The sequence below is a fragment of the Hipposideros armiger genome, unplaced genomic scaffold (assembly GCF_001890085.2).
Source record: "Hipposideros armiger isolate ML-2016 unplaced genomic scaffold, ASM189008v1 scaffold_158, whole genome shotgun sequence".
NCBI lineage: Eukaryota > Metazoa > Chordata > Mammalia > Chiroptera > Hipposideridae > Hipposideros > Hipposideros armiger.
The window spans coordinates 814,101-838,460 of record NW_017731508.1 but is presented as its reverse complement, the minus strand read 5'-3'; the positions used below and the strand labels follow the sequence as shown (position 1 = coordinate 838,460).

General features: G+C 41.1%; 2 protein-coding genes across 3 annotated transcripts in view; one reads left to right on the top strand and one right to left on the bottom strand.

Annotated features, from left to right (window-relative positions):
• The window catches only part of EIF4E3 (eukaryotic translation initiation factor 4E family member 3), a 78,791-nt gene extending 66,250 nt beyond the window's left edge, over positions 1-12,541 (bottom strand). Inside the window, exon 1 of one of the 2 annotated variants that reach the window (XM_019651347.1) lies at positions 12,412-12,541. Coding sequence is in view for 1 of the 2 variants with exons in the window: in XM_019651346.1 (XP_019506891.1) it covers positions 11,983-12,044 (62 nt within the window). In the remaining variant the exon portion in view is untranslated. Of the gene's footprint in view, positions 1-11,982; positions 12,141-12,411 lie in introns of those variants that run through there. The other variant, XM_019651346.1, reaches the window with a different exon arrangement.
• On the top strand, positions 12,043-12,945 carry GPR27 (G protein-coupled receptor 27). The gene has a single exon (XM_019651313.1). The coding sequence runs from the start codon at positions 12,043-12,045 to the stop codon at positions 12,943-12,945; it is 903 nt and encodes a 300-aa protein (XP_019506858.1).
• Positions 12,946-24,360: the final 11,415 nt, after the last annotated feature.

The window sequence follows — 24,360 nt, the reverse complement described above, 5'->3', positions numbered from 1 at the left end:
AAATCAAATCTGATATTGTTTTACCTTTTATTTGGTGTGTGGAAGGTGTGCGGAAGAGGGGGTAGTCTTATATGGCGAGTATATAACAAACTCTGTATTTTGAGTGGAAATGTTAGGGGGTCGTCTTATACGCCCAGTTGTCTTATACGCCGGCAAATACGAGTTTAATAATATCAGATAAAGTAGACTTCAGAGAAAAATTTACTAGCGACAAAGAAGGACATTACATAATGATGAAAGGATCAAACCACCAGGAAGACATAATGAACCCAAATATGCGTGCATTATACAACAGAACCTCAAAACATACCAAAGCAAACTCTGATAGAGTGAAAGGGAGATAGGTGATCCACGTTTATAGTTGGGAACTTCAATACCTCACTGTTAGCAATTGATAGAACAGCTAGACAGAAAATCAGCAAGGGTATAGAAGAAATGAAAAGCAAAATCAACCAACAGTAAGTAACTCACTCACACACACGTGCGTGCACACGGTTTTGAAAGGAAAAATCTATATTAAAATTGTAATAATATATACCGATGACTAAAGATGAATACAAGTCACGTTTGACTTCTGAAATTAAAAGAGGTGCTCAAAGTGGTTACCATCAGCATAATTTTAATACAGTTTTGTCCTTTCTTAAAATGTGTACACATTTTTTTGGCACCCTCTGTGTATATATTGGGTTGTCAGAAAAGTCATGATGTATTTTTTCTCTGTTTTTCGTTGCAAAAATGCATCATGACTTTTCCGACAACCCAATACATGCACACAGCACATTAGCAGAGCGCACATTTTATCAAATGCTCCTGGAACATTCACCAATATAGATTACATCTTGAACATAAAACAAACCTTAACAAACTTAAAAGAAACCAATAACAGAAAGACAACAGGAAAACTTCCAAATGCTTGAAAATTGAAAAGTACACATATAAATAATCCATAAGCTAAAGAGGAGTCTCAAAGAAAATTTAAATATACATAGAACTGAATGAAAATTAAAATACAATAAATGAAAATATGTCAGATGCAGCTAAAACACTGCTGAGAAGGAAATTTATAGCACTAAATGTTTACATTAGAAAAGAAGGTTTCAAATCAATAATCTAAATCCTACATCAATAACCTAGAGAGAGAACAGCAAAGTAAACCCAAAGCAAGAAAAATGAAGGGAAAAAAATAAAGATTAAGAACAGAAATCAATGGAATTTTTTTTAAAAAGCTAATATCAATAAACAAACAAAAAAGAATAAAGACACTCTTAGGCATGCCAAAACTGAAAGTATCTATCACCAGCAAATCCATGATACAAGAAATGTCACATGAAGTCCTTCAAGAAACAGGAAAATGAAAGCAGAAGGGAATTGAGATCTATGGAAAGGAATGAAGAGTACTAGAAATGGTAATCACATGGATAAATATATGAGAGCTTTTCTTATATTTAACATAATCTCTTTCGAAGACAATGAACTGTTTAAATAAAAATAGTAACAATGCAGTATGGGGTTTATAGTATAAACAAAGAAAAATGTATGATGATAATAGCACAAAGGTTGGGAGGGAGAAATGAAAATAAGCCAATATGTTTTTATACTATACGAGTATGTGAAGAGGCATAACAGCCACTGAAGACAGGCTGTGATAAATTAAAGATTATTCGATAAACCCTATGTAAAACACTAAAATAACACAGCAAAGAATCATAGCTAATAATCCAACAAAGGAGATGAAAAGAAATCATAAGAAACATTTCGTTAATCCAAAAGAAGACAAAAAAATAGGGAAGAGGGAACAAAGAGGAGGTGGGGCAAGTAAAAAAACAAATGAAGTCTTACCATATTAATATTCACATTAAAAGTAAACAGTCTACTCTAATTAAAAGTTAGTGATTGTGAGAATGGATAAAATAACAAGACCCCAAAATAATGCTGTCTACAAGAAATACACTTTAAATATAAAGCAGAAGTAAGTTAAAAGTAAAAGGATAGATGTCTACTTGTCTTTCAGCAGGTGGTACATAAAAAATTTTTAATTTAAAAAATATGTACTGAGTATCTAGTATGAACCAGGAATATATGAGGAAAAACTGTTAAGAGAACAAAAGAATTGTGAGAAATCATTCAAAACCACACACCCGTGTACATTCACAAGCGTACCGCATGCACACATACGCATATATACACACCCTGAAATCCCAGGCTTAGGTTGTAAGCAAAATTAGAAGTTACATTGATCCTTAGCTTGGTTTTATCAGCATATCCTACCATAAAATAATTTTTTAAATAAAAGTAGAAAAAGGCATACTGTGCTACTTCTAATCCAAAGAAAGTTCAAGTAGCGACATTAATATCACACTAAGTAAATTGCAGAGCAAACAATGTTACCAGAAATGAAGAAGTTCAATTAGTAATATAAAGGAGTCAGTTCACCAAGAGGACTTAACAATTCTAAACATTTTTGCTTCTGATAACATATCTCCAAAACACATGAAGCAAAAACTGTTAGAAGTACACACAGAAATAGACAAATCTATAGTTATACTCAGAGACTTCAACACTCCTCTCTCAATAATTGATAGAACAAGTAGACAGAAAATCAGTAAGACTATAAAATATTTTAACAACTCTATCAATCAACTTGACCTGATTGACATTTGTAAAACTTTCTACCCAAAAACTAAACGATACACATTCTTTTCAAGTGCACGTGGAACATTCAGCAAGATAGACCATAATCTGGTCTGTACAACAAGTCTCAATACATTTAATAAATTCAAGTCATACAAGTGTGTTCTCAATCCACATCTCACATCATTTATAAGAATTAACTCAACATGGAACATAAAACTAAATGTAAAACCTAAAACAATAAAACTTCTAGGAAAAAACATAGGTTTAGGCAAGAATTTCTTGCATGTGATACCAAACACATGATTCATAAAATAATCCAAATTCATAAGCCAGACTTCAAAATTAAAATCTTCTGCTCTTCAAAAGTCACTATTAAAATAATAAAAAGACAAGCCAGAAACTAGAAGAAAGTATTTGCAAATCATATATCTGAAAAATACCTGGTTTTCAGCACATATGAATAACTCTTAAAAATCAATAAGGAAATAAATGACTTAATGAAAATATATGGACAAAAAGTTGAACAAATTCATCAGCAAATAAGATATGGCAAAAAAAGCACATGAGAAGACACTCAACATCCTTAGTCATTATTTTCAATGTAGTAGAAATTCTATTCCCAAACTATCAATTATGAAGCTAATATAAGGGCATTGCCAGCTATGTAAAATATTAAAATATTTAGCTCCAAAGCACCTTTCTCAGAAGCCACTGAGGTATACACACCACCAAAAAAATGAAATGAAAGAATAAAACCAAAAAGAGAAAAATGTAGGCTCCAGAATACAAGAGACCTGATGTAGGAATGGAGAGAAGAGACCAACATGATGGGGAAGGGAAGTGCTAGGGCATCGGCTGTGCAGACAGCTGCCCACACCGGACTGAAGTAAGAAAATAAAGCTTCCAGGAAAGAGGTCTCCAAGGACAAAAACACAACCAATAGAATGGATAATGAATTTGGCTGTATTGAGTGATGCTGTATGATTCTGCCAGAAAATCTGAGATCAAGTGAGATACATGTCACTTTAAGGGGGGAAAAAAACGGAAATCATTAGTTCTAAGGAAAATAAAACAGTTGCATAATTTACAAAATGTAGTTCTATGAGTCAGCTGTGAACTATACTGTACAGTGTGGAATTGTACATTCCCACCCCTCACTGATGCTGAGTACTTGATACCAACTTTAACTCATTAAACTAGTTCTATGCCTTTTAGGGTGGCAGCAGGGGGGTGTCTGAGAAATGTAGCCTTTCCACCAAAATGTCTGTGATGCTGAACTCAGACCTCCTCGGAATTATGGAAATCTAAGGAGAAATGTGCCAAAGTCATGCCTTTTATGTTTCTTGTTTCACCATAAAAACCTGTCTGGCTTGTCTCTAAGGTAAGACTTATTTTATTCTTACAGATACTCTCCCCAACAATTGTAATAATTCTGCCCAATGAAAGAGCCTCAACCTCATCTAAATCAGAACCCAATGCAAAACTGGGTGGTAGGAGGGAAAGGAAGAATTCATACGTGTGTGGGATGTGTGGGTATATAGAGGGTGGGTGTTTTAGAGTTACACTTTTACTTTTTGTTATAAGAAAGTCATTGGATAATAGGTAAAATAGAAAATGAAAAAAACAGTGGTACATCTCAAAAGATGTGTCTTGTGGGCCTCAGTTCCATAGCTTAGAGCATTTAATAAGGATGTACCCCCCCAAAATCTGTGTCTTAAAAAATAGTCTCTGTAATTCTCTAACGATAGAAAATAACAGCAACAGCAGTCAATGCACTATTTGACTTTTCTCTAAAAGAGGAGGGAGGTGTAGAGAATTTTAGCAGTAGCAGCTCTGATATATAATATTCACAGCACTATTCCATACATGGGAAGAGAACATTAAAGAAACAGGTTTGATCCTATAATCTGCTGCTCTCATGGCAGTAGCACCCTCATCCTGGTGGCAGTATTCAATCTTTAAAAGCAACATTTAGGATCACAACGGGATTTAACCACTAGAGGGAGATTAAACAGCTATTAAATATAATGGAAAAGAGGGTGACCACATAAAACTTAAGGTTTTTTCTCACTTGGAGTCATGGCTATAACTCTTTGAAAAAAATTATTACAGAAAATTTAAAAAATGAGATTTTAAAATGATGATAACATACTAGTGTACATTTTTGTTTGTTTTCAATATTGGAAATATTCATATTCAGGCGATTAAAATACTGCCTACAGCACCATGGTTTTTCTCAATTCTGTATCAGGTGATACAACCCCCAGTTTAATATCTATAAGATATTGATGGGTTTTCCCTCTATTATATATTAGTCAACACAGCCCTATATGCATTTATTAAGAATTCAGGCTTTCAGACTAGACGGACTAGATTTCTTTTTTCACTTTATGTTGGAAGACTTACATTTACAGGACAAATTTGTCACATTTTCTCCTATGTCAAATTCTCTTAAACATTACAAATACTTTATTTTTTATTTTTTTTAAGATTTCATTGGGGAATTGGGGGAGGGGAACAGATAAGTTGCTGTCCTTTAGTTCTTCAATCTAGTTGTGGAGGACGTCGCTTCACTGGCCCATGTTGGTATTATCATTGCGCTCTTCCTGGGTGGGGCAGTCGCTCGCGGACCATTGGATGGCCGCTCACAGTGGCTCATGGCCACGCACGAAAGCGCACGCCAGCTGCCAGCCAGCCCCACTGCAGCCTACGCCATCGCCGTTGACTCACAGCAGCCCAGCTCCAGGTTGAGCTGTTGTTCACCATCTTAGCTGTAGAGGGCAGTGTCACTGGCCCCCATGTGGGATCCGAACCGGGGCCCTGGTGCTCAGAGTTGGCATCCCAAGCCAGCTCTTAACCAACCGCACCACTTGGCCAGCCCGAATAGATTTTTAACCTTGCTTTACCACTTTGTGCTGTGTGACCACAGACTATATAATTAGCTGCTCTAATTAATATAAGACTCAAGGTCCCTCATCTGTGAAATGGGGGTACAGGGTTCTGAAGGAGTAAATTAGATAATGCATGCAAAACACCTCGGTATATTACCAGATCTAAAAAACAATGGTTTTTGTAGCAGATAGACACTGCGATACACATAAAAAGCTACTGACTGAATAAGAATTTCTTAATCCCTTCTGCCAAGTTCACTTCAGCATCAAAGCATGAAATGCTGAAGCCGAGCAAAGGTGCAACATGTAACTTCATGGCAAGGCATGACTTATTTCTGCGGCCAGCCCTGGGGAAGGGCACAAGCATGCACACCTTAAAAGCCTGCGTTCATTCAGGAAGTGGGAACAAGGAGCTGACACTGCTTTCCAGGTCTCTACTCACCTTTTAATAAGGACACTCTCAAAGGTCACAGAAGATACCTGATTGTAATACCTGTTAGCACTACCGAACTTTAGACCCTTTTCATCATTCCCAAACAAGTCCAGTACCCATTAGTAGTCACGCTCCAACCCCCTCAACTCGCCAGCCCCTGCCAACTACTCATCTACTCTCTGTCTGCATGGATTTGCCTATTCTGGGCATTTATGATAAATGGAATCGTATAATACGTGGTCTTTTGTGTTTCGGTTCTTTCACTTAGCATGTTTTCAAGGTTCATCTATGTTGTAGCATTTAACAGTACTTCATGTCTTCTGATGATTGACTAATATTCTATTGTATGGATTTATTACGTTTTGTTTATCCATTCATCCACTGATGGACATTTGGGTTGTTTCCTCCTGTGGGCTATTATGAAAAAGGCTGCTATGAACATTTGTGTAAAAATTTTTGTGTGGACATGTTTTCATTTCTCTTGGGTACATATCCAGGGGTGGAAATGCAAGGTCATAGGGAACTCCATTTTAACTTTTTGAGGAACTGCCAAACTATTTTCCAAAGCAGCTGCATCATTTTACATTCCATCCAGAATTGTATGAGAGTTCCAATTTCTCCACATCATCACCAACATTTGTAATTCTCTGTCTTTTTGATAACGGCCATCCTAGTAGGTGTGAAGTGATACCTTTGACTTTCATTTTCCTAATGACCAATGATGTTAAGCATCTTTCTTTGAGTTTATTGGCCACTTGTATGTCTTTTCAGAGAAATGCCCATTCAAATCCTTTGGCCAATTTTTAATTGGGTTATTTGTCTTTATATTGTGGAGTTATGAGAGTTCTCTATATATCCTGGATAGAACTCCCTCATCAGAACTATAGTCTGAAAATATTTTTCCCCATTCTATAGACTGTCTTTTCACTTTCTTGAAGGTGTTCTTTGAAACACAAACATTTAAAATTTTAATAAAATCCAATTTATCTATTTTTGTTTTGTTACTTATCCTTTGGGTGTCTTACCTAAGAAACTGCTGCCTAATTTAAAGTCATGAAGATTTACTCCTATGTTTCTTCCAAGATATGTATTGTTTTAACGCTAACTCTTAGGTTTATGATCCATTTTGAGTTGAGTTTTGTATATGGTTTGGAGAAGAGGCCCAACTTCATTCTTTTGCATGTGGAAAAAAATCAACAGTTAAAAGAATTTTCACTAAAGTGACGATATGCCATACACATACAAATAAAGATATTCAATGATTCAGTCAACAAATATATGCAGAGAAAAAAATATTCTAAGATATGCACTCATAATTTTTCTTCCTCTATTTTTACCTTTCCTTCCCAATACTCAAGCAGATAGCAGGCTCCAGGCTTCCTAGCCTAGGAAAGGTTTATGGTAAGGTAGCTGTCTGGCTTTTGTTTTCCCAAACACCTAAATTCTAGGACCAGGGGAACTGGCCAATTATATTGTCCAGAAAAACAAGGAAGAACTGGTTTTCCCCTCTACCTGAGTAGTTAGGGAGTCCTCAGAACAGAAGGCAGAAGAAGAAAAAAAGGGTACCGAGAGATAAGGGATTTGCACCCCATTTCCCAGACATACTGCTGAGAGGAATGGCTGTGGATGTATCTGTATCATACACATCTTCAGCCCCAATTCTCAACCCTAAGTCTGGCACAAGACAACCAAGGATCACTAAACCACAATGGCTTGTAAGGACAGGAATACTATGGTAAGAACTGACCAAATATTAGATGGGATACCCACCCCCCGACACACACATACAGGCATGTCTTGAATGACTGTGTACTGTGCAGTCTAGGCAATACCCTGGAATTATGTCACGTCTTGAAGAGGCAAGGGGCCATGATGAAACCCAAGAAGCACTAGGGTCACATTTTTTTCCCTCACCAGCAAGACAAAATGGTAACTCAGAGCGAGAAACTGGGTTTGTAGAAAGCAGTTATATTTCTTGCATGCTTCATTTTATGGACTGACACTCACACCTGCCACACAAATATTGAGAACCCACTATGTATAGGACCTCCTGATAGGCTAATTTGGGGAGAGAAATATAAAAGTCAATCAAGACATGGTCAGCCAAGGCATTTATAGTCTGGTAAGAGCAAATGTGAGTAACTGTTGCTGCCGTTTATTACACACCATTGTGTGCACACCTGTGCCACACTCTGTACATGGGTCATATTTAATGAAGTCTTCCTCACAACAGGCCTTTGAGGTTCAGAGGCTCAGAGGAGGCATGGGACTTGGCTAAGGATGCACACTAGTAATTGGTGGGACTTGGTTATGAACCAAGGTACACGTGATTCCAAGTCCATTTTCATTCCTGAAGGAATGGTTCCCTCCCATGAGAGGCCAGTCCAAGTGCTGTCCTTTGATAACCCGGCATCCACTTGACACAGACTGTGGCTCATGTTTTCTGAGAGCTGGGATGGGGTTAAGTCAAACCAACCTTCTCTAACTTTGTGTGCATTGGCAGATGACTGGCCAAGAGACATCGGCCACACTGGCTCCCACCATGCTGGGACTCACAGCCTTGCTGTATCTGTCAAGGTGTGTCATTCAGTTCCTCTGAATAGTCTGGATTTTTGTTACCATTCTCACACTCTATATGTTCAGCAAAGAAGTGACATGTCTGTTTCGGGGGGAAATCGCAACTTTTCTATCTACATGCAAAAGGAAGAATTTGGTTATAAGCAAAGTGGAAATTTTTCTTATAGGGAAAAATCTCAGAGCTGTTTTGCTTTGAGGTGCAAGCGCTTAACTTGGAGCCTAAGAAACTGTTTAAATTCTTGTCTGAAGCTTCCTAGAAACAATAAAAGGAAAATAAGTTGATTCTGGCAATGAAATAAATGTTAATAGTTTTTCCTTAAGTACTAATCTACTGAACAAATGTTGAGCATAAAAGAAGTAGGCATATAAATGCTCTGAGAGCCATGATTTATACATTTTCTGTTGCTACTTCTGCTATTTGATACCGGGTAAACGACCAAACCAAATCTCAAATACCAAAGAGAAACATATTGAGCCGTAGAGAGAAGTAGAAAGCACAGAGAAGGTTCAATTATAAGGGCCCACCATCTCTTCTCTGTGTCCTTGTCTAAAGAATAAATCTCTCCCCATATGGGGTTATAGAACCATCTAACTTACATTTTCTCATATACAATCTGAACGTCAGAGCTGAGGACACTCAGAAATCATTTGGTCCAATGTCCCATTTTGTAAATGGGAACATTTCAGATTCCAAGTGGTTGACTTGTCCAATGTCATGTGTTCATTAGAATAATATTATTTCAACTAAGTGGGAAGGGTACTGACCTCAGAGTGGCAAAACTTGACTTCTACTTCCCACTCAGCAATTAATGAATCGCGCTGTTTATAAAAGTGTTAGATTAGACGGTTTTTGAAAATCCTTCCCTCTCTGAAGGGATTATAATTCTGTGAACATAAACATCAGTAATTTTTGTTTGTGTGCTGTTTTTAGAAACTCAGTAAATTTTTGCAGTTATGAAAGAGAGGCACTATGTATGGTAATTATGAGTGTGGGCTCTAGGGCCAGACTTTCTGCCTTGCAATCCCAGTTCTCACATTTACTTGTGGTGAAGTGAAAGCCTGAACAAATTACTTAACCTATGTGTCCCATCTGTAAAATGGCGACTGTAACAGTACCTCCTACAGATGGCCCTTACAATGATGAAATGAGATAACACGTCAGGGATCCAGCACAGTGTAGCACACAGGAAGGGCGCAGTGACTGGTGGGTGCCATCAACATTATCACACAGGAACCGGAGTTGGGGTCTTTGTGTGGGTCATTAGATGGCATCCCTTCCCTGGGCAGAAATAGTCCACATCAAGGCAGGGTCTCACTCGCTATTGCTACATGTCTGGTTTTTTTTAAAGAAGAAACCATTTTCCAACCTCCCTTTCCTGATAGTGGTGGCCAATGACATATAACTGCTTGTTATAATGTAGGACTTCTTAAAAGCCCCTCAGGAAAAGAAAAAAAAAAGCCCTTCAAAGGGACCTACTTGGCTGGAAGGAACACTTTTGCTCTTCATTTCCTTCTTTCTGCCTGGAATGCATAAGCAACGGCTGAGGTGTCAGCAGCCTATTGATCATGAGGGAAGGGCTTAAAGACTTTCAGAGACTCAGTCTTGAGCCAATAATTCATTATTGGCAATCACTGACATCCAGGCTTCTTATTTCATGAGGAAAATAAACTTAGGTACATTTTCAGTTACTATTATCAAAATTATTCATAACCAAAATACCCTCTTTTCTGTCAATAAACACTTGCAAACCTGTCTGGTCAGCCACTTGCCCCTGGCCACTTAGGGGTACACTGTCTTCCAGGTCCTTGCTCAAAGTGTGATCTGTGGACCACCACCATTTGTGTCACCTAGGAACTTACTAAAAATGCAGAATCTTTGCCTTCGTTCCAGATTACTGAATCAGAATCTGCATTTTCACAGCATCCCCACTGATTTCCACGCACACTGAAGTCTGAGGCTCTAGGCTACACTTCCAGGCTCTGCTGTGATTCCTCTTAAATGCTACTGCCAAAACAATCTTGCTGAACAGCTCTCATCATGTCATTCTCCTCCAAAATCTTCAGGTCCTCCTCACTGCCTCCAGACTCAAGTTTACATTCCTGATGATTCAGGCTTTCTATGATTTGTGTTGCCCTGGAAATGCCCACCGAAATGTCCTCCATGCACATAGTAGGTAGGAAATAAATAATGTTCTGCATGAGAGAAAAAAAGTGAATGTACCTGGAAACAACATATTCCTTAATTTTGGCTTTTCTGTGCTAGGCACTTGGGATAGTGGTACAAAAAAACAGACATGGTCCCTTGCCTACATGCAGCTTAGAGACTAGTTGGAAGAATAAGATTTTTAAAAGAAATTAAAATATGTAATGATAAAAAGCGCTGGGAAGGAAATGAATGGACAGTGATAGAGAGTAAGATAGACGGATGGTCAGTAGGATGGCCCAAAGGATGGGGAGCCTGCTGTGAGGCTGGGCCAGGCAGGGGGAACCGCAGGTGCAGGGACTTAAGAGAACTTAGTGTGTCTGAGGCTCAGAAACAGGGGCTGCCCTTTCAGGCTTACCCAGAAAATAGACACCCTGGGAAGAAGGTGTCATGGGGTTCACCTTCCAAGACACTTAAGAGAAAATGCTGAATTTCTTTTCCCTGACATATGTCTTTCCTGGGACCACGGTGAGGCGGGGATCAGGGCCTGCTGTACAGTTGCCGTGAACCCAGCCCTGGAAATCAGACCTGGAGAGATGTGAATCCCAGCTCCACCGTTTACCGGCTCTCAACTCCCCTGACCTGCAAGCCTCTGCTTCCTCAGGTACAAACTGGATTAAGATTAGAACCAACTTCGCAGTTATTGTGAACGTTGAGCGAGATAACGCTTGTAAAGCCCCCAGGACACTGCCACCCATCAGCGCTCACCTGAGCATGAGCGGTCACAGGGTTGTGACGATGGTGATTACTACTGTTCATTATTATTAGCTTCCGGGCAGAAGGCTCATCCCAGATATTCCTGTCCCCGGAGGCCTCCCGACCCTGCTATCCCAAGCAACCCGCCTTCCTCCCCTCCCCCCCAGCGTACGGCCATCGTGACCCCAGCGCGGGCGCCGGGCGCCGCCGCCGGACCCCCGTTACCTGGGGCCAAACGCGGCTTGTCACCACCTCGCGTCCTGGGCCCTGCATCCCTCCCGGCCGCCTCCCAGCCCCGCAGCTGCCGCGGCGGCGCCCCAGCCCAGCCCGGCCCGGCCCGGGAGGCGGCCGCGCTGCGCGCTCCGGCGGAGGGGAGGGGGCTCCTCGGCAGCGGCGCCGGCGGCGGCGGCGGCGGCGGCGGCGAGGCGGCCGCGCTGGGCCTCAAGCTGGCCACGCTCAGCCTGCTGCTCTGCGTGAGCCTGGCCGGCAACGTGCTGTTCGCGCTGCTGATCGTGCGGGAGCGCAGCCTGCACCGCGCCCCGTACTACCTGCTGCTCGACCTGTGCCTGGCCGACGGGCTGCGCGCGCTCGCCTGCCTCCCGGCCGTCATGCTGGCGGCGCGGCGCGCGGCGGCCGCGGCGGGGACGCCGCCGGGCGCCCTGGGCTGCAAGCTGCTGGCCTTCCTGGCAGCGCTCTTCTGCTTCCACGCCGCCTTCCTGCTGCTCGGCGTGGGCGTTACTCGCTACCTGGCCATCGCGCACCACCGCTTCTACGCCGAGCGCCTGGCCGGCTGGCCGTGCGCCGCCATGCTGGTGTGCGCCGCCTGGGCGCTGGCGCTGGCCGCGGCCTTCCCGCCCGTGCTGGACGGCGGCGGCGACGACGAGGACGCCCCGTGCGCCCTGGAGCAGCGGCCCGACGGCGCCCCCGGCGCGCTCGGCTTCCTGCTGCTGCTGGCCGTGGTCGTGGGCGCCACGCACCTCGTCTACCTCCGCCTGCTGTTCTTCATCCACGACCGCCGCAAGATGAGGCCCGCGCGCCTCGTGCCCGCCGTCAGCCACGACTGGACTTTCCACGGCCCAGGCGCCACGGGCCAGGCGGCCGCCAACTGGACGGCGGGCTTCGGCCGCGGGCCCACGCCGCCGGCGCTCGTGGGCATCCGGCCTGCGGGGCCCGGCCGCGGCGCGCGCCGCCTCCTCGTGCTGGAGGAGTTCAAGACGGAGAAGAGGCTGTGCAAGATGTTCTACGCCATCACGCTGCTCTTCCTGCTGCTCTGGGGGCCGTACGTCGTGGCCAGCTACCTGCGGGTCTTGGTGCGGCCCGGCGCCGTCCCCCAGGCCTACCTGACGGCCTCCGTGTGGCTGACCTTCGCGCAGGCCGGCATCAACCCAGTCGTGTGCTTCCTCTTCAACAGGGAGCTGAGGGACTGCTTCAGGGCCCAGTTCCCCTGCTGCCAAAGCCCCCAGACTACCCAAGCCACCCTCCCCTGCGACTTGAAAGGCATCGGTTTATAAGGGGCTCTCCGGCCACCTACACCCCAGCTCAGCCTTCCCCTTTGGCTTGGACAGTGACTTCGTTTTTCCCCCTCTACCCCCTTTTAAATTGTCTAAGCTGCCTTCAAAGTGACCAAGTGGATAAGCACTTGGATTGTACAGATTGCTTTTAGTGGGGAGGGGTGGGTGTCGATGTTCCAGCGCCACCCCAGCTCCGCTCATTGTCCTCCCAAATATATTTTCACCCTGAAAATAGGCCTGGAGTCTTTGTATTGATACGGATGTCTTTTATTCCATGTTATTACTTTTTTTTTTAATAAAAGGTTAAACTAATTTCACTCATGCAACGTTTCCTAAAGACCACCGCCAGTTTTCTACAGAAGCTATTTTTGACAACCTCAAGTGGCATTACATTTTGCAGTGAAGTAGAGGAACCTAGGAGGTCTTCACAAGTTCAATTTCTTGAGGGTCTTCTGTTGGAGGGGGTTGGGGGGGCAGGAATTGTCTTAAGTTCCCTCTGAATTGGCAGCCATGGGGTCAGCTGTGTTGCTGTGGTTCTTTGAAAGTACTGAGAACTTTGTTCAGTATTGATACTGAATTTAAAGAGCAGCTATGGGAGTGACTAGCAAGGCAGTAGTTTTTTAAGCAGTAACAAGACTTGTTTCCTATGTTACTTTACTAGATGATACTCAGCAACACCTGCTGTCTGCAGTACACCAATCTCGACTGGAAACATTTCTGTACAATTGTAACTTTTAAAAGAGTTAAAAAGTGTTTGGGTTAGTAATGGTGTGGAGAAAAAACAGTATTGCATGTTTTTGTATGTACTGATTGCGGTTCACGGATTGGGAGGCTCTGAGAAGCAGAGTACTAAATCAAAATTGTTTAGCTATTTTTTGCCGATAAAAATTAAAATAATTTTATGGAAGCAGCTTGTGCTTTGAGGAGCCCAGTTTTATTCTGTCTTATGAAACTAATTTCCACTTTGAAAATTGTTCTTCTTTTGTTCATGGTATAAATGAATGGCATATAATGATACTCTACTTCTAGGAGACAAAGTGTTTCCTTAAAATGTTTGCTAGGTTAAGCTGTGCTATTCTACTGATGGTTATTTTAAATTAATAATGAGAACTGTAATTTTAAATAATGTTTCTTTGTTAGATACATGGTAATCAAATTGAAGACTAAATTCTGCAAGTACTGTATCATTTTTCCTTATAATGCTACATTTTTATTAATGTACCTTCTGTTTTGAGGATTTATATCTGTATTTCTCTTTGCATTGTACAAATATACCAGTATTTTCACTCTGGAGTAGTGTTTTTTTGTTTGTTATCTATGTTATGTTGTGTGAGGCTCTGTGTATTAGTACTATTAATACTAATACTGTTGCTGGTACTAAAGGTGTCTAAGCATGGTACTCATGTTCTATTATCTTTTTAGTGCATGTTGTTTAGTTGATCATCAGCATATCTAAGATATTTGGAGGCTTGTCAACTTAAAATGCAAGGTAAAAATCTGCAAATCTCTTTAAGGGGAAGAAGCTATAGACATATATACTGCTTTAAAACTTTTATGAACATATAAAACATGAGTGTGAGCAAAGTAATCATTTTGATAGAATAATTAAAATGTGTACTAAATATATTGAAATGTATTTTAGTTGAACATAATATAAACTTTAAATGTTTAGTCCAAGAGGAATATCATAATAAGATGGTGTGGCCAATTTATCTCTGGTAAATGGTCAGCATGATTTTAATTTTTAAAAGTCAATCAGTTTGTGCAGACAGTCTCATATTTGGAAAATATGCATAACTATTACCCTATTTTTTCCAGGTCATAAGACCAGGTAGATGTCGATTATCCAAGGACCACTCATGAGAAATCTCAGGTAACCTAAAGATAGGCCCAGGAAGTAAGTCTCTCCTCATCTAACCCTCCACCCACCCAGGTGATCCAAGTTCAAAAAACAAGTCACTAAGCCCACTGCTATTCAGAATATTTAGCACTGGGCATGGCACAGGAACCAAGCCATCAGGGCCAACCCCCGACCAGCTCCAGCCTGAGTCAGCAGCCCCACTGGGGAGACACCCTGTTGGTGCTAGATGGCCTTGAGTTCATGGACATTTTTTCATAGGTGAATCCACAAGCAAGTGATTCTCAAATATTTACATTTGTAAGAATTATCTGAAGTGCTTGCAAGGTTCAGAGATTCTTATTAGGAGGGCTTGAGGTGGGACCCAGGAAAGAGCATTTTTAGCAAGTTCCCCAGGTGGCTGGAGGCATAACTCCAGGCCTTTGTTCAGACATAACTTACTTTAGACGCCATATATACAAACTTGGTTATCTGGTTTTGTCTTGTTTTATTCTGATTAGACGGGTGATTTCTAATGAAAGTTGAGGTAAAGAGTAATGAAAAATGACAGCCAACTGCAAAGGAAAAGGAAAGAAGAACTATAAGAGGCAGAGGAAACTAGCTGTCCAGGAAAATAGTGTGTTTGGGGGGGGGGACACAAAAAGCCCCCCACACTTCAACAGCTTCTTGAATCAATGAATCTATTAATGTGTACTTTGTTAATTGTATTAATAAGGAAATCATTGAGAAAAGGTTCATTATGTTTTAGAATACTCTGTGCATCTTACCAGGACAGATACAATGTACTGGAGAAGGCTTCCACTAAAATAGCTCACTTTGTTTATTTGGGAAGCTAATTTAGCACACTCCAACCAGGGTCACTATACTTGAGGCATTGAAAATAGATTTCTTGTATATAAATCTATGCATGTCCTGGCATGAAATTATTGGGTCAAAAATGAGCATTTTGGGATCTTTTGATATCTTACATTAAATATTTTTTGAAAAGATCATATCTATTTACATTTCCACCTAACCATGTTCATTTTTTAAAAAATGAAATATGTCAAGCAAAGTGGAAAAGCATATAACAAATCAATAGCCACAGTGATAAGTAAAAACCTCTGCACCCACTATTCAGCCTTGCCAAATCTTGTCCTTTTTCCACATTGGTTTCTACTTTTCCCTTTCTCCTTTTCTTTCTTTGCTCCCTCTCTTACTCCCTTCTTCCCTTCCTCCCTTTGCTTTCTTCATTTCCTTCTTCCCCCACCTTCTCTCTTTTTTAAAAAAGAAATAAAATGACAATTATTTCTGTCAAGTCTTGGTCTCACCATCAGGCTTCTCCATTCTCAAGTGCCCTGCCTCTACGAGGTGACAGGGTCCTGGGTCAGAGGGCTGAGTCAGGGCTCTTGTACCAGTGCACCATTGAGCTGGAGGGGTTGGGTCTACCCCTTGCTGGCTTTCTGACGTCTACAGGATGAGTGGGACAGTCTTTGCCTGCCACCGAAAGCCTTTGGGTTGGGCCCGCCACCGCCCTGGCCTCAGGTTCCCATTGTGCTTCCCTCCCACTCGTCCCTGATTGCCTTTGCATCAGCTCTCCCTGGAAAGCCCGTGCTCCCTCGCGGCCAGGGGATCCCTCACTAACAGAGCAGAGGCAATGTTCACAGTATTTAATAACTGAGATGGCGTGGACCTACTAGTCTGTACAGCCATAGCCCTGGGTCCTGGCCGAACATCGTGTCTGTACTAGACTCACATCCAAGACTCCTGGAAGCCCTTCTGGGCCCAGTTACCCCTCCTCTAGACTCTCATGAGGCACATGTCTGCCTCCATGAATCCTGGTGCATGTCGTTGGATCCTGGCTCCCTCTGCAATCTCACCTTCACCGACTCCCTTCTCAGGTCCTGCACTCTAGTCTCCAGGTCACTGGCAGCACCCCAAATAGACCACACTGTGTCACACCAACATCCCTCTGCACGTGTTGTTTCTTGTGTCCAAAGTCCTCACTCTCTTTTTCCCACCTCAGCTGCTGTTAAGCATCCAGAGCTGAGCCCTAGACTTAAAGGGTGAACTATCCTCTACAGAGAGGAAGGATTGTCTCAGTGAAGGCCCTGCAAAACTTTCAAGGCTCCAAACTTCGTCATTAGATCCAGGTGCCATGGTGGACTGAGTAGCGGACTTATTGTCCTAGCAGCATTTTAAGTTGTGCACTGAAGTGGCTGGGGTTATAAAGTACAGTGGACCCTAAATAGTGTTCTCCTTTCACTGGTCAGATGTGTCACTCTACATGACCTGCCAAGATGACAACTTCAGGATTCCTTCTGTGAGGTGCAAAGGAGGTAATGGGAAACTACCGTATTTCCCCATGTATAAGACACACCCTTTTTCGAAAAATTTGGGATCTAAAAACTGGGTGCATCTTATACAGTTGTTATGGATTTTTTTTTTTTTGGTTATGGATTTTTTTAACTTGCATTTCCCACTTTTTTCATGCTTGTTTTTGCGCTCATACAACCATTGTGTAAGACGCACCCAGTTTTTAGACCCCAAATTTTTTGAAAAAGGGTGCATTTTATACATGGGGAAATATGGCATCTCCACCCACCCACATTTTACATCCATATCAATATCTTTTGTACTGTTTATTAGCTGCTTCTGGAGGAAATAGGAGAAAAAAACAAACTTGATCTGAGTCCAAGGGGTTCGTTATGCTTTTTTTCCAATTTGTACAAGGCTTTTGGGCTCTAACCCAGCCAATGAAGAGGTCCCTTTGGCACTCACCCTGCCTTCCTTTTGGGATGTTTTTGGTGAGGATGTGATTGATGGTTGGAGCCACAGCAGCTATCTTGCAACTATGAGAAAAGATGCTGTCAACACAGTGAAGTTAGCAGACCAGAAAGATAAAAAGAGCAGACACCTATTTTAACGTTGTTGAACTACTTAACCAAACATGCAACCCCATATCTCTAAGCTTTTGGTCTTGAAATAAAAACTACTATTGCTTCAGGAACTAGTATTCAGGGAACCTGTTATTTGAAGCAACAATTAACCACAACATTACTTAAAACTGCTCCATCCCCTCCACTTTTTTGGTAGGTATGCTTGATATTCTATAAGTGTATTCACAAATGGTTAAAAATTAGACTTATTAAATTCACTTTTTCCAACTATTAGATCATTCAGCCTGCTGTTAACTGTTAAATTAACCCAGCTCTGGAAAAATAATAAGATTTGACTTGATTTCTTAGATTGAAATAAATCTGGAAGATTAAAAAGATACCCATTACTAGGCCAGTTCTGTTTAATTGCACTTTATAAAATTGTGATCAGTGTTTGCTTAAGCTTTTTGATATCATAAATCTAGTTACAGTAATCTGGAAACCTACCTGAATGAATCCAACTAATCAATAGGTACTGCGAGCTAAGAAGCAGCCGGTTCCTCTGTTGGGCAGTGCAAGGGGACACAGAAATAGGAAGGTCCAATTATCTTGCTAATGAGTTACCAAGCTAATCAGGGTAACTTGGTAAATGTGCCCAACACCATAACGCAAGGAAGGGCATGGCAGATACCAAAAGAGGGAGCTAGATAAACAGCTGGAGGTAACGAGATCAGACACCATAATCGATTGTCTGAAAAGGCCCCTTAGAATTCCATCTCTGCTTACCCAGCTGAGGAAAACTGGAAACCAGATGGGGCTCCATCTCCCCCTCCCCTGGTCCTTACATTTCTTTCTGACTCCCCCACTGTCCTCACTCCAGAGTCTGTTTTGAAATAAATTCCTCTAAGTGAAATAAAACCACATCATTTTCCCTTCAAAGTTTCTGTTCCAACTCTATCTGAATGCTCAAGTACCAAAGGGAATGTTGTCATTTTAATGGAGAAAGTTTGCTATGTGTAGTCTTGTTCAAAAAGAGCCAGCAGAGACATTATTGATTAGAAATGTCAGAACTGCATAGAAATCAAACAGGTAGGCCTCAAGAAGACCACTCCCTCCCCTCCCAAAGGAGGGAGGAGCAGCAGGTTTACACTGCAGAAAATGGTATTTTGTGCTTAAAAAGGGGGAAAGACTCAACCCACCCTGTGGTTGCAGGCATTTATGAGAAATAAACAGCTTGAAACTTGTATCTGAAAGCCTGAAATCTCCAAGTTACTTCCAATTACACACAGAAAACATGCAAAAATGTTTTAAATTGCAATGTCAAGACATAAATGCAATACTCTTATTTCTTAATAACATTAAGGAACCAGGTAAATTAAAGCTAGTATTACTTGGCTTCTAGGAGGAATAATTTAGTCATTTATAAATTAAGTTCTAAGTGGCCAGGCTACGCTAGGTAGAGACCATGTAAACTGTTGGAAAAGAATACAAATTTAAAATTTTCCCTGATTTATTTATTTATTTATTTATTTATTTATTTATTTATTTATTATTATTTTTAAAGATTTTATTGGGGAATCGGGGAACGGGAACAGAGAAGTTGCTGTCCTTTTGTTCTTCAGTCTAGTTGTGGAGGACGTCGCTTCACTGGCCCATGTTGGTATTATCATTGCGCTCTTCCTGGGTGAGGCAGTCGCTCGCCAGCCACTGGACGGCCACTCACAGCGGCTCATGCTTGCTGACAGCCAGCCCCACTGCAGCCTACACCATCACCGGTGACTCACGGCAGCCCAGCTCCAGGTCGAACTGTCGTTCACCATCTTAGCTGTACAGGGTGCAGCATCACTGGCCCTCATGTGGGATCCGAACTGGGGCCCTGCCGCTCAGAGCTGGCATCCCAAGCCAACTCCTAACCAACACGCTGCTCAGCTGGCCCCCTGATATTTATATTACCTGAATTGTGCCAGTCTGTGTAGCTTTCTAGAATGGAAATCTTATTTTCTCCCAGGGTGTGATATCTGAGAAGTACACATTGTTTTTGGGTTAGAACCTATATTGGAACCTGGAGAGTACAATAATTGGTTTCATTTTCTTAAAGATACAGATGTGCTGTAATTTCAAAAGGCTTTCAAAAGTTATTGAAGTTTCAATGCTGACTTAATACACGCCATATTAAAAAGTTCTCTAGAGATCACAAAATTTTAAATGCATAAGAAGAAACTTTTCCTTGCCTTTCTTATTTAACATTTTTTTCCCCTTTTGTTCTTCCATATATTTTCTCCACATATTTCCTGAGTAGTGACCAATTTGTGTGGCAATGTGCTTGATAGAAGACGATGAAGAAGAGAGAGAGGGAAAAAACCCCATCACAGGTATTTATTCTGCAGAGTGATATAAAGAGTGTAACTGCACCATGTGTAATTATTTTAACCCACAGTCATGATCAGCTTAATTTGCATATCTACTTGAGGAATTATGGGATACACAGAGCTATTTCTAGAATTTTATTTGCATAATTGTTCTAATCCTTTCTGAGTATGGTGACATGTAGTCTGACAAGAGATTTTTTTTAATTTGTAAGTTACCTTATAAGTTTTCTAAGGATATTAGCATTAAACACCTTTAGATATATATTTAATAACTTGCCTTTATTGAAAGGAACACAATTATACAAAGGCATGATTAGTCTTCTGCTAATGGCATGTTACTTTACTTTTTGCTAGTTTGAAAGGCAGCTTTGTTCACTGAAAGTTTGTCACTGAAAGTTCATTCCCTTCTTTTCTGGCTTCTTTTGGTGAGATTAAAATTGGTTTAAACATTATAAGAAAATTTACCATTGTAATTTGTACCATTACAAAGTGACTTTGCTGTTCCAAACTTTCTTAACCCATGGGTAGATGACATTTTTCAGATTTTGAAACAGTGACAGCACAAAATGGATTTACACATTTTCTTAGTGTTTAGAATATTAATGCTGCCATGATCAAAGTTTAACCATTTCTGATTTGAAGATTATTCTGCCGTTTTGTTCTCAACTTCTCATTAAGATATTTCAGGACCGTGATAAAGAGGGAAACACTTTGGGTGTTTGAACACTGACAACTCTCAAGCTTCACCTCACCTTTCCCTTTCCCCCCCATACCTGGGCTAGCCCCTGCAGGTAGGAATTCTCACCCCAGGCCCTGGCCACAAAAAAGCTAAAACCAACCAAACTGTCTCACTATTGCCATTTGGACTGACTTGTACCTGCTCTATCTATTCTCACCAGAAAATCCCATGATGTGATAATTTTTGTCACATCTAAACCAGTTTTGGGTGGGAGTTTATCCCACACACTGCAGGGCAACTACTAAACAAGAACCCCAAAACAATGTTTTAAAGATATAAGAATGAAGTATAGCAAAATGATGTACTTTTGGAAAGAAGGATTCCATTGGCATTGGTTAGGGTAGAGGTGGAAGTGCTTTAACAGAGACCCAAAATAAGAGTGGCTTACTTGTTTCTCTGGGGTCCTAGGTGGCTGCTAGGAGGTCATCTAGCAACTTAGCTGGTGGGTCAGCTCTACTATCTTCTCCAGGTGCCTTCAATCTCTGGGTTTAAATTAGCCAGATTCATTGTTGCATTTTCCCATTGGAGAGGAAGTGGAGTGCATTTTTTTTTTTTAAGCAAGTGAGGCAGATCGCTTCTAACCACGTTCCATTGCTAAGAATTTAGTCACGTGGCCATACCTAGCCAAGGCTGCTGGTAAATGCATTCTCTAGATGTCTAGATGGGTGGCCATGTGCCCAGCTCAAACTACTGAGACAGAAGAAGGGGGAGGGGAGGGGAGAGAAGGGAGGGAGTGGGAGAGAGAGAATGAATGAATATGAGAACATGAGAATGAATGAGTTGTGGAAAACAATTGGAATCTACCATGTCTTCCATTCAATGATTTTACCTCTCCTAACTGAATCCAGGAAATAGAGGACATTAACATTTGCTGTTCAAAGGTCTAATTGCAGACAACATTCAACTCCCCATAAACCAGTAACAATACCATAGTTGGCAATATTCTTTAAGTCTTTTACTTTGAGCAGCAAATATTTTCTTTTAAAAATTTATACAGGAACAAATACTCATTCATATCAATATTCTGGGCCTGAAATATTTTGCTATTTCAACTCGAGATTTTGAAAAAATATCTTAAGAGTAACTGTTTAAGAGTTCAGGTTGATCAGTGAAAGGACTGTGGCAACACCTAAGCAGAGAGCCATCCTTGAAGAAAAAGGTTTGGTGTTACTGCTCACACACAGTGTGGCTGTCTTTCTCATAGTGAGTAGTGCCTGGTCGGCCCTATCAAGAAGAGACCAAATTGATTTGCTTCAAGACAATAAGGACAGATGGAGGTTGGGGTGGGGAGTACACAGTAGAGCTGGAACAAGACTGGAATTGAGATGATAACTGTTGATAAAATACTGGATGATGGATGATGGATATGTGAGGTTCCTTATACAACTTTGTTTACTTTTATGTTTAAGAAATTTCATAAAAAGTTTTTATTGTTTTGCTCATTTATTTTTAAGAATTGAATCAAATTTACTCAGGCCAGCATCAATCTTGTCTATAGGGAACAGGTCTGTTCTCAGACACACTGAGAAAACTTGGTTGATGAAACTTCTCAAGAGTTATTCAAATCAAACTTAATAAAACATTTTCTTCCAATTTTCATTATAAAGCTTTTGAGTTTCTGCAACAAAAATATTTTTCATAAATTAGGTCATATTTTAATGGAGCCGATGAAAATTTGGATTTAAACAATGTGAAAGTTGCTTAGAAGTGCACTTAAAGATGTGAAATCTTTCATTTATGATTGAAGTTATTTTATCTGAGCCCTTTGCCGTAAGCTTTAAAGAGTGACATAATATAAAAATTTCTTACTTGAAACGGTAAACTACAGAGCAGACATATATTTCTTTGACTAACCATGTAAAGTTTACCATCAAGTGTTTACCATTAAAAAAATGATAGTTAAAAATTTTTCTTTTAGGATACTGATTTTGTAAAATCCCATTTTGATGTTTCTTTTTAATCCTGTCATTTCAAATTTCATTTGATACTGAAACAAAAAAATGTATTATTAAGTAATGCCAAGGAGACACAAAGTATCTTCAGACTAAACCAGTGGTTCTCACAGAGGGACAACTTGCCTCACCTGCAGTTTCAAAGGACATTTGGCGGTCTTGGGACTTTTGGGTTGTCCAAATTGGGGGAACTACTTGAATTTACTGGGAAGGGGCCAGTAGTGCTGCTAAACATCATATAATGCATAATACAGTCCCCCCACGTAAAATGATCTGGTCCAGGAAGTCAGTAGTGTTGAGACTGAGAAACCCTGGACTCATGAGAGAGACAGAATGCCTGGGGATGGTCACTGCAGTTGCCATGCCATGGAGCAGACATTGTTTTGCCTAGCTGGAACAACCCCACGCGTGGGGAAAGCCAGCAAGGACGCAAGGATGCATACTTGTATGCACGTAATCTAGGTTATCCTGTGCATTTTATCATCAGAAATCATGCTCACACCGTGATATTTCACTTTCTTGCTTTTAATCTTTTGTGACGTTTTATTGACGTGCTTACTGAGTTATTCAGTTATAATCTGCTGCAATATTGGACTTTCTAAAGCATTTAGATGATTTGTGGGCCCAGGACAATAGAATAAAATCCTGAGATGTAGGGGAAAGAGGGGCTGCGATAGGGGAGCATCTGAGTGGGTGTTTGGAAGCTGAGTCACCTGGGTGGGGGCACTTGGATGAAGTGAAAGGTCATGAAACTGAGGGAGCTGGGGCTCCATGCCCTGCCAACGGGCCAGCAGGAGGCCCAAGGGACCAGCTAGGCTGCACATAGGCTTACTTCCCTCATCTAATTCTAAGGAACTGTGAATAGGCTCCTCACGTTAGCTGCATGACTGCCACTAAAATTCTCCAGTGGGACTGTCCGTGAAGCTTCCTTCTAGGAGTGGTGGTGGGAGACAGAGAGAGGATTCATTGTGCCCCAGGGTCATAGGAACTTTTGAGTGACAAGAATAGACAGACATTTAGCTACACTCTTGACTTTGATTTTAACTAAAAATTAGTGTCACAGGAAAACAGTAGCCTTGCTATGGAAGTGTATTCCTTTATTCTTTCTCAGTGGCTCTCAACCATGGGTGCACCTTAGAACTAAATGAGTAGCTAAAAAAAAAAAAAAAATCCCAGCACCCAGGCCTTACCTCAGACAAACCCAATCAGAATCTCTAGGGCAGTAGATGATGGAAAAAACGAGGATGGTACATCAAGAACAGCATGTTAACAGAACCTCTAATTTTGGGAAATGTGTGCTCTGAAAGTACTGATTTTCTTTTTTTGGGGGGTGGAGGGGAAGATGGGGGATATTGAAGTTTATTTAAAGATTATGTTAAGAATTGTCATCTCTGAGATACATTTAAAAATAATAAAATGCAGTTCTCTTTAATGCATAAGGGAGTACTAAGGATTAACAAATTAGGGGGAAGATATCAGAGGATGAAAGCAATATTAATTTTGAGGCTATTACCTGAAATACATGGCAACATGTTGAAACAGAAAGATCAGGAAAGGTCACCAGTGAATTTTAGAGTGACCCTCACTGAATACCAAAAATGTCCTGTTTTTAAAATTAAAATGGTTCCCAACTTTAATC

What these genes read in the sequence shown, in the direction of transcription:
- GPR27 (XM_019651313.1), top strand. Translation starts at nt 12,043, where the DNA reads ATGCTGGCGGCGCGGCGCGCGGCGGCCGCGGCGGGGACGCCGCCGGGC.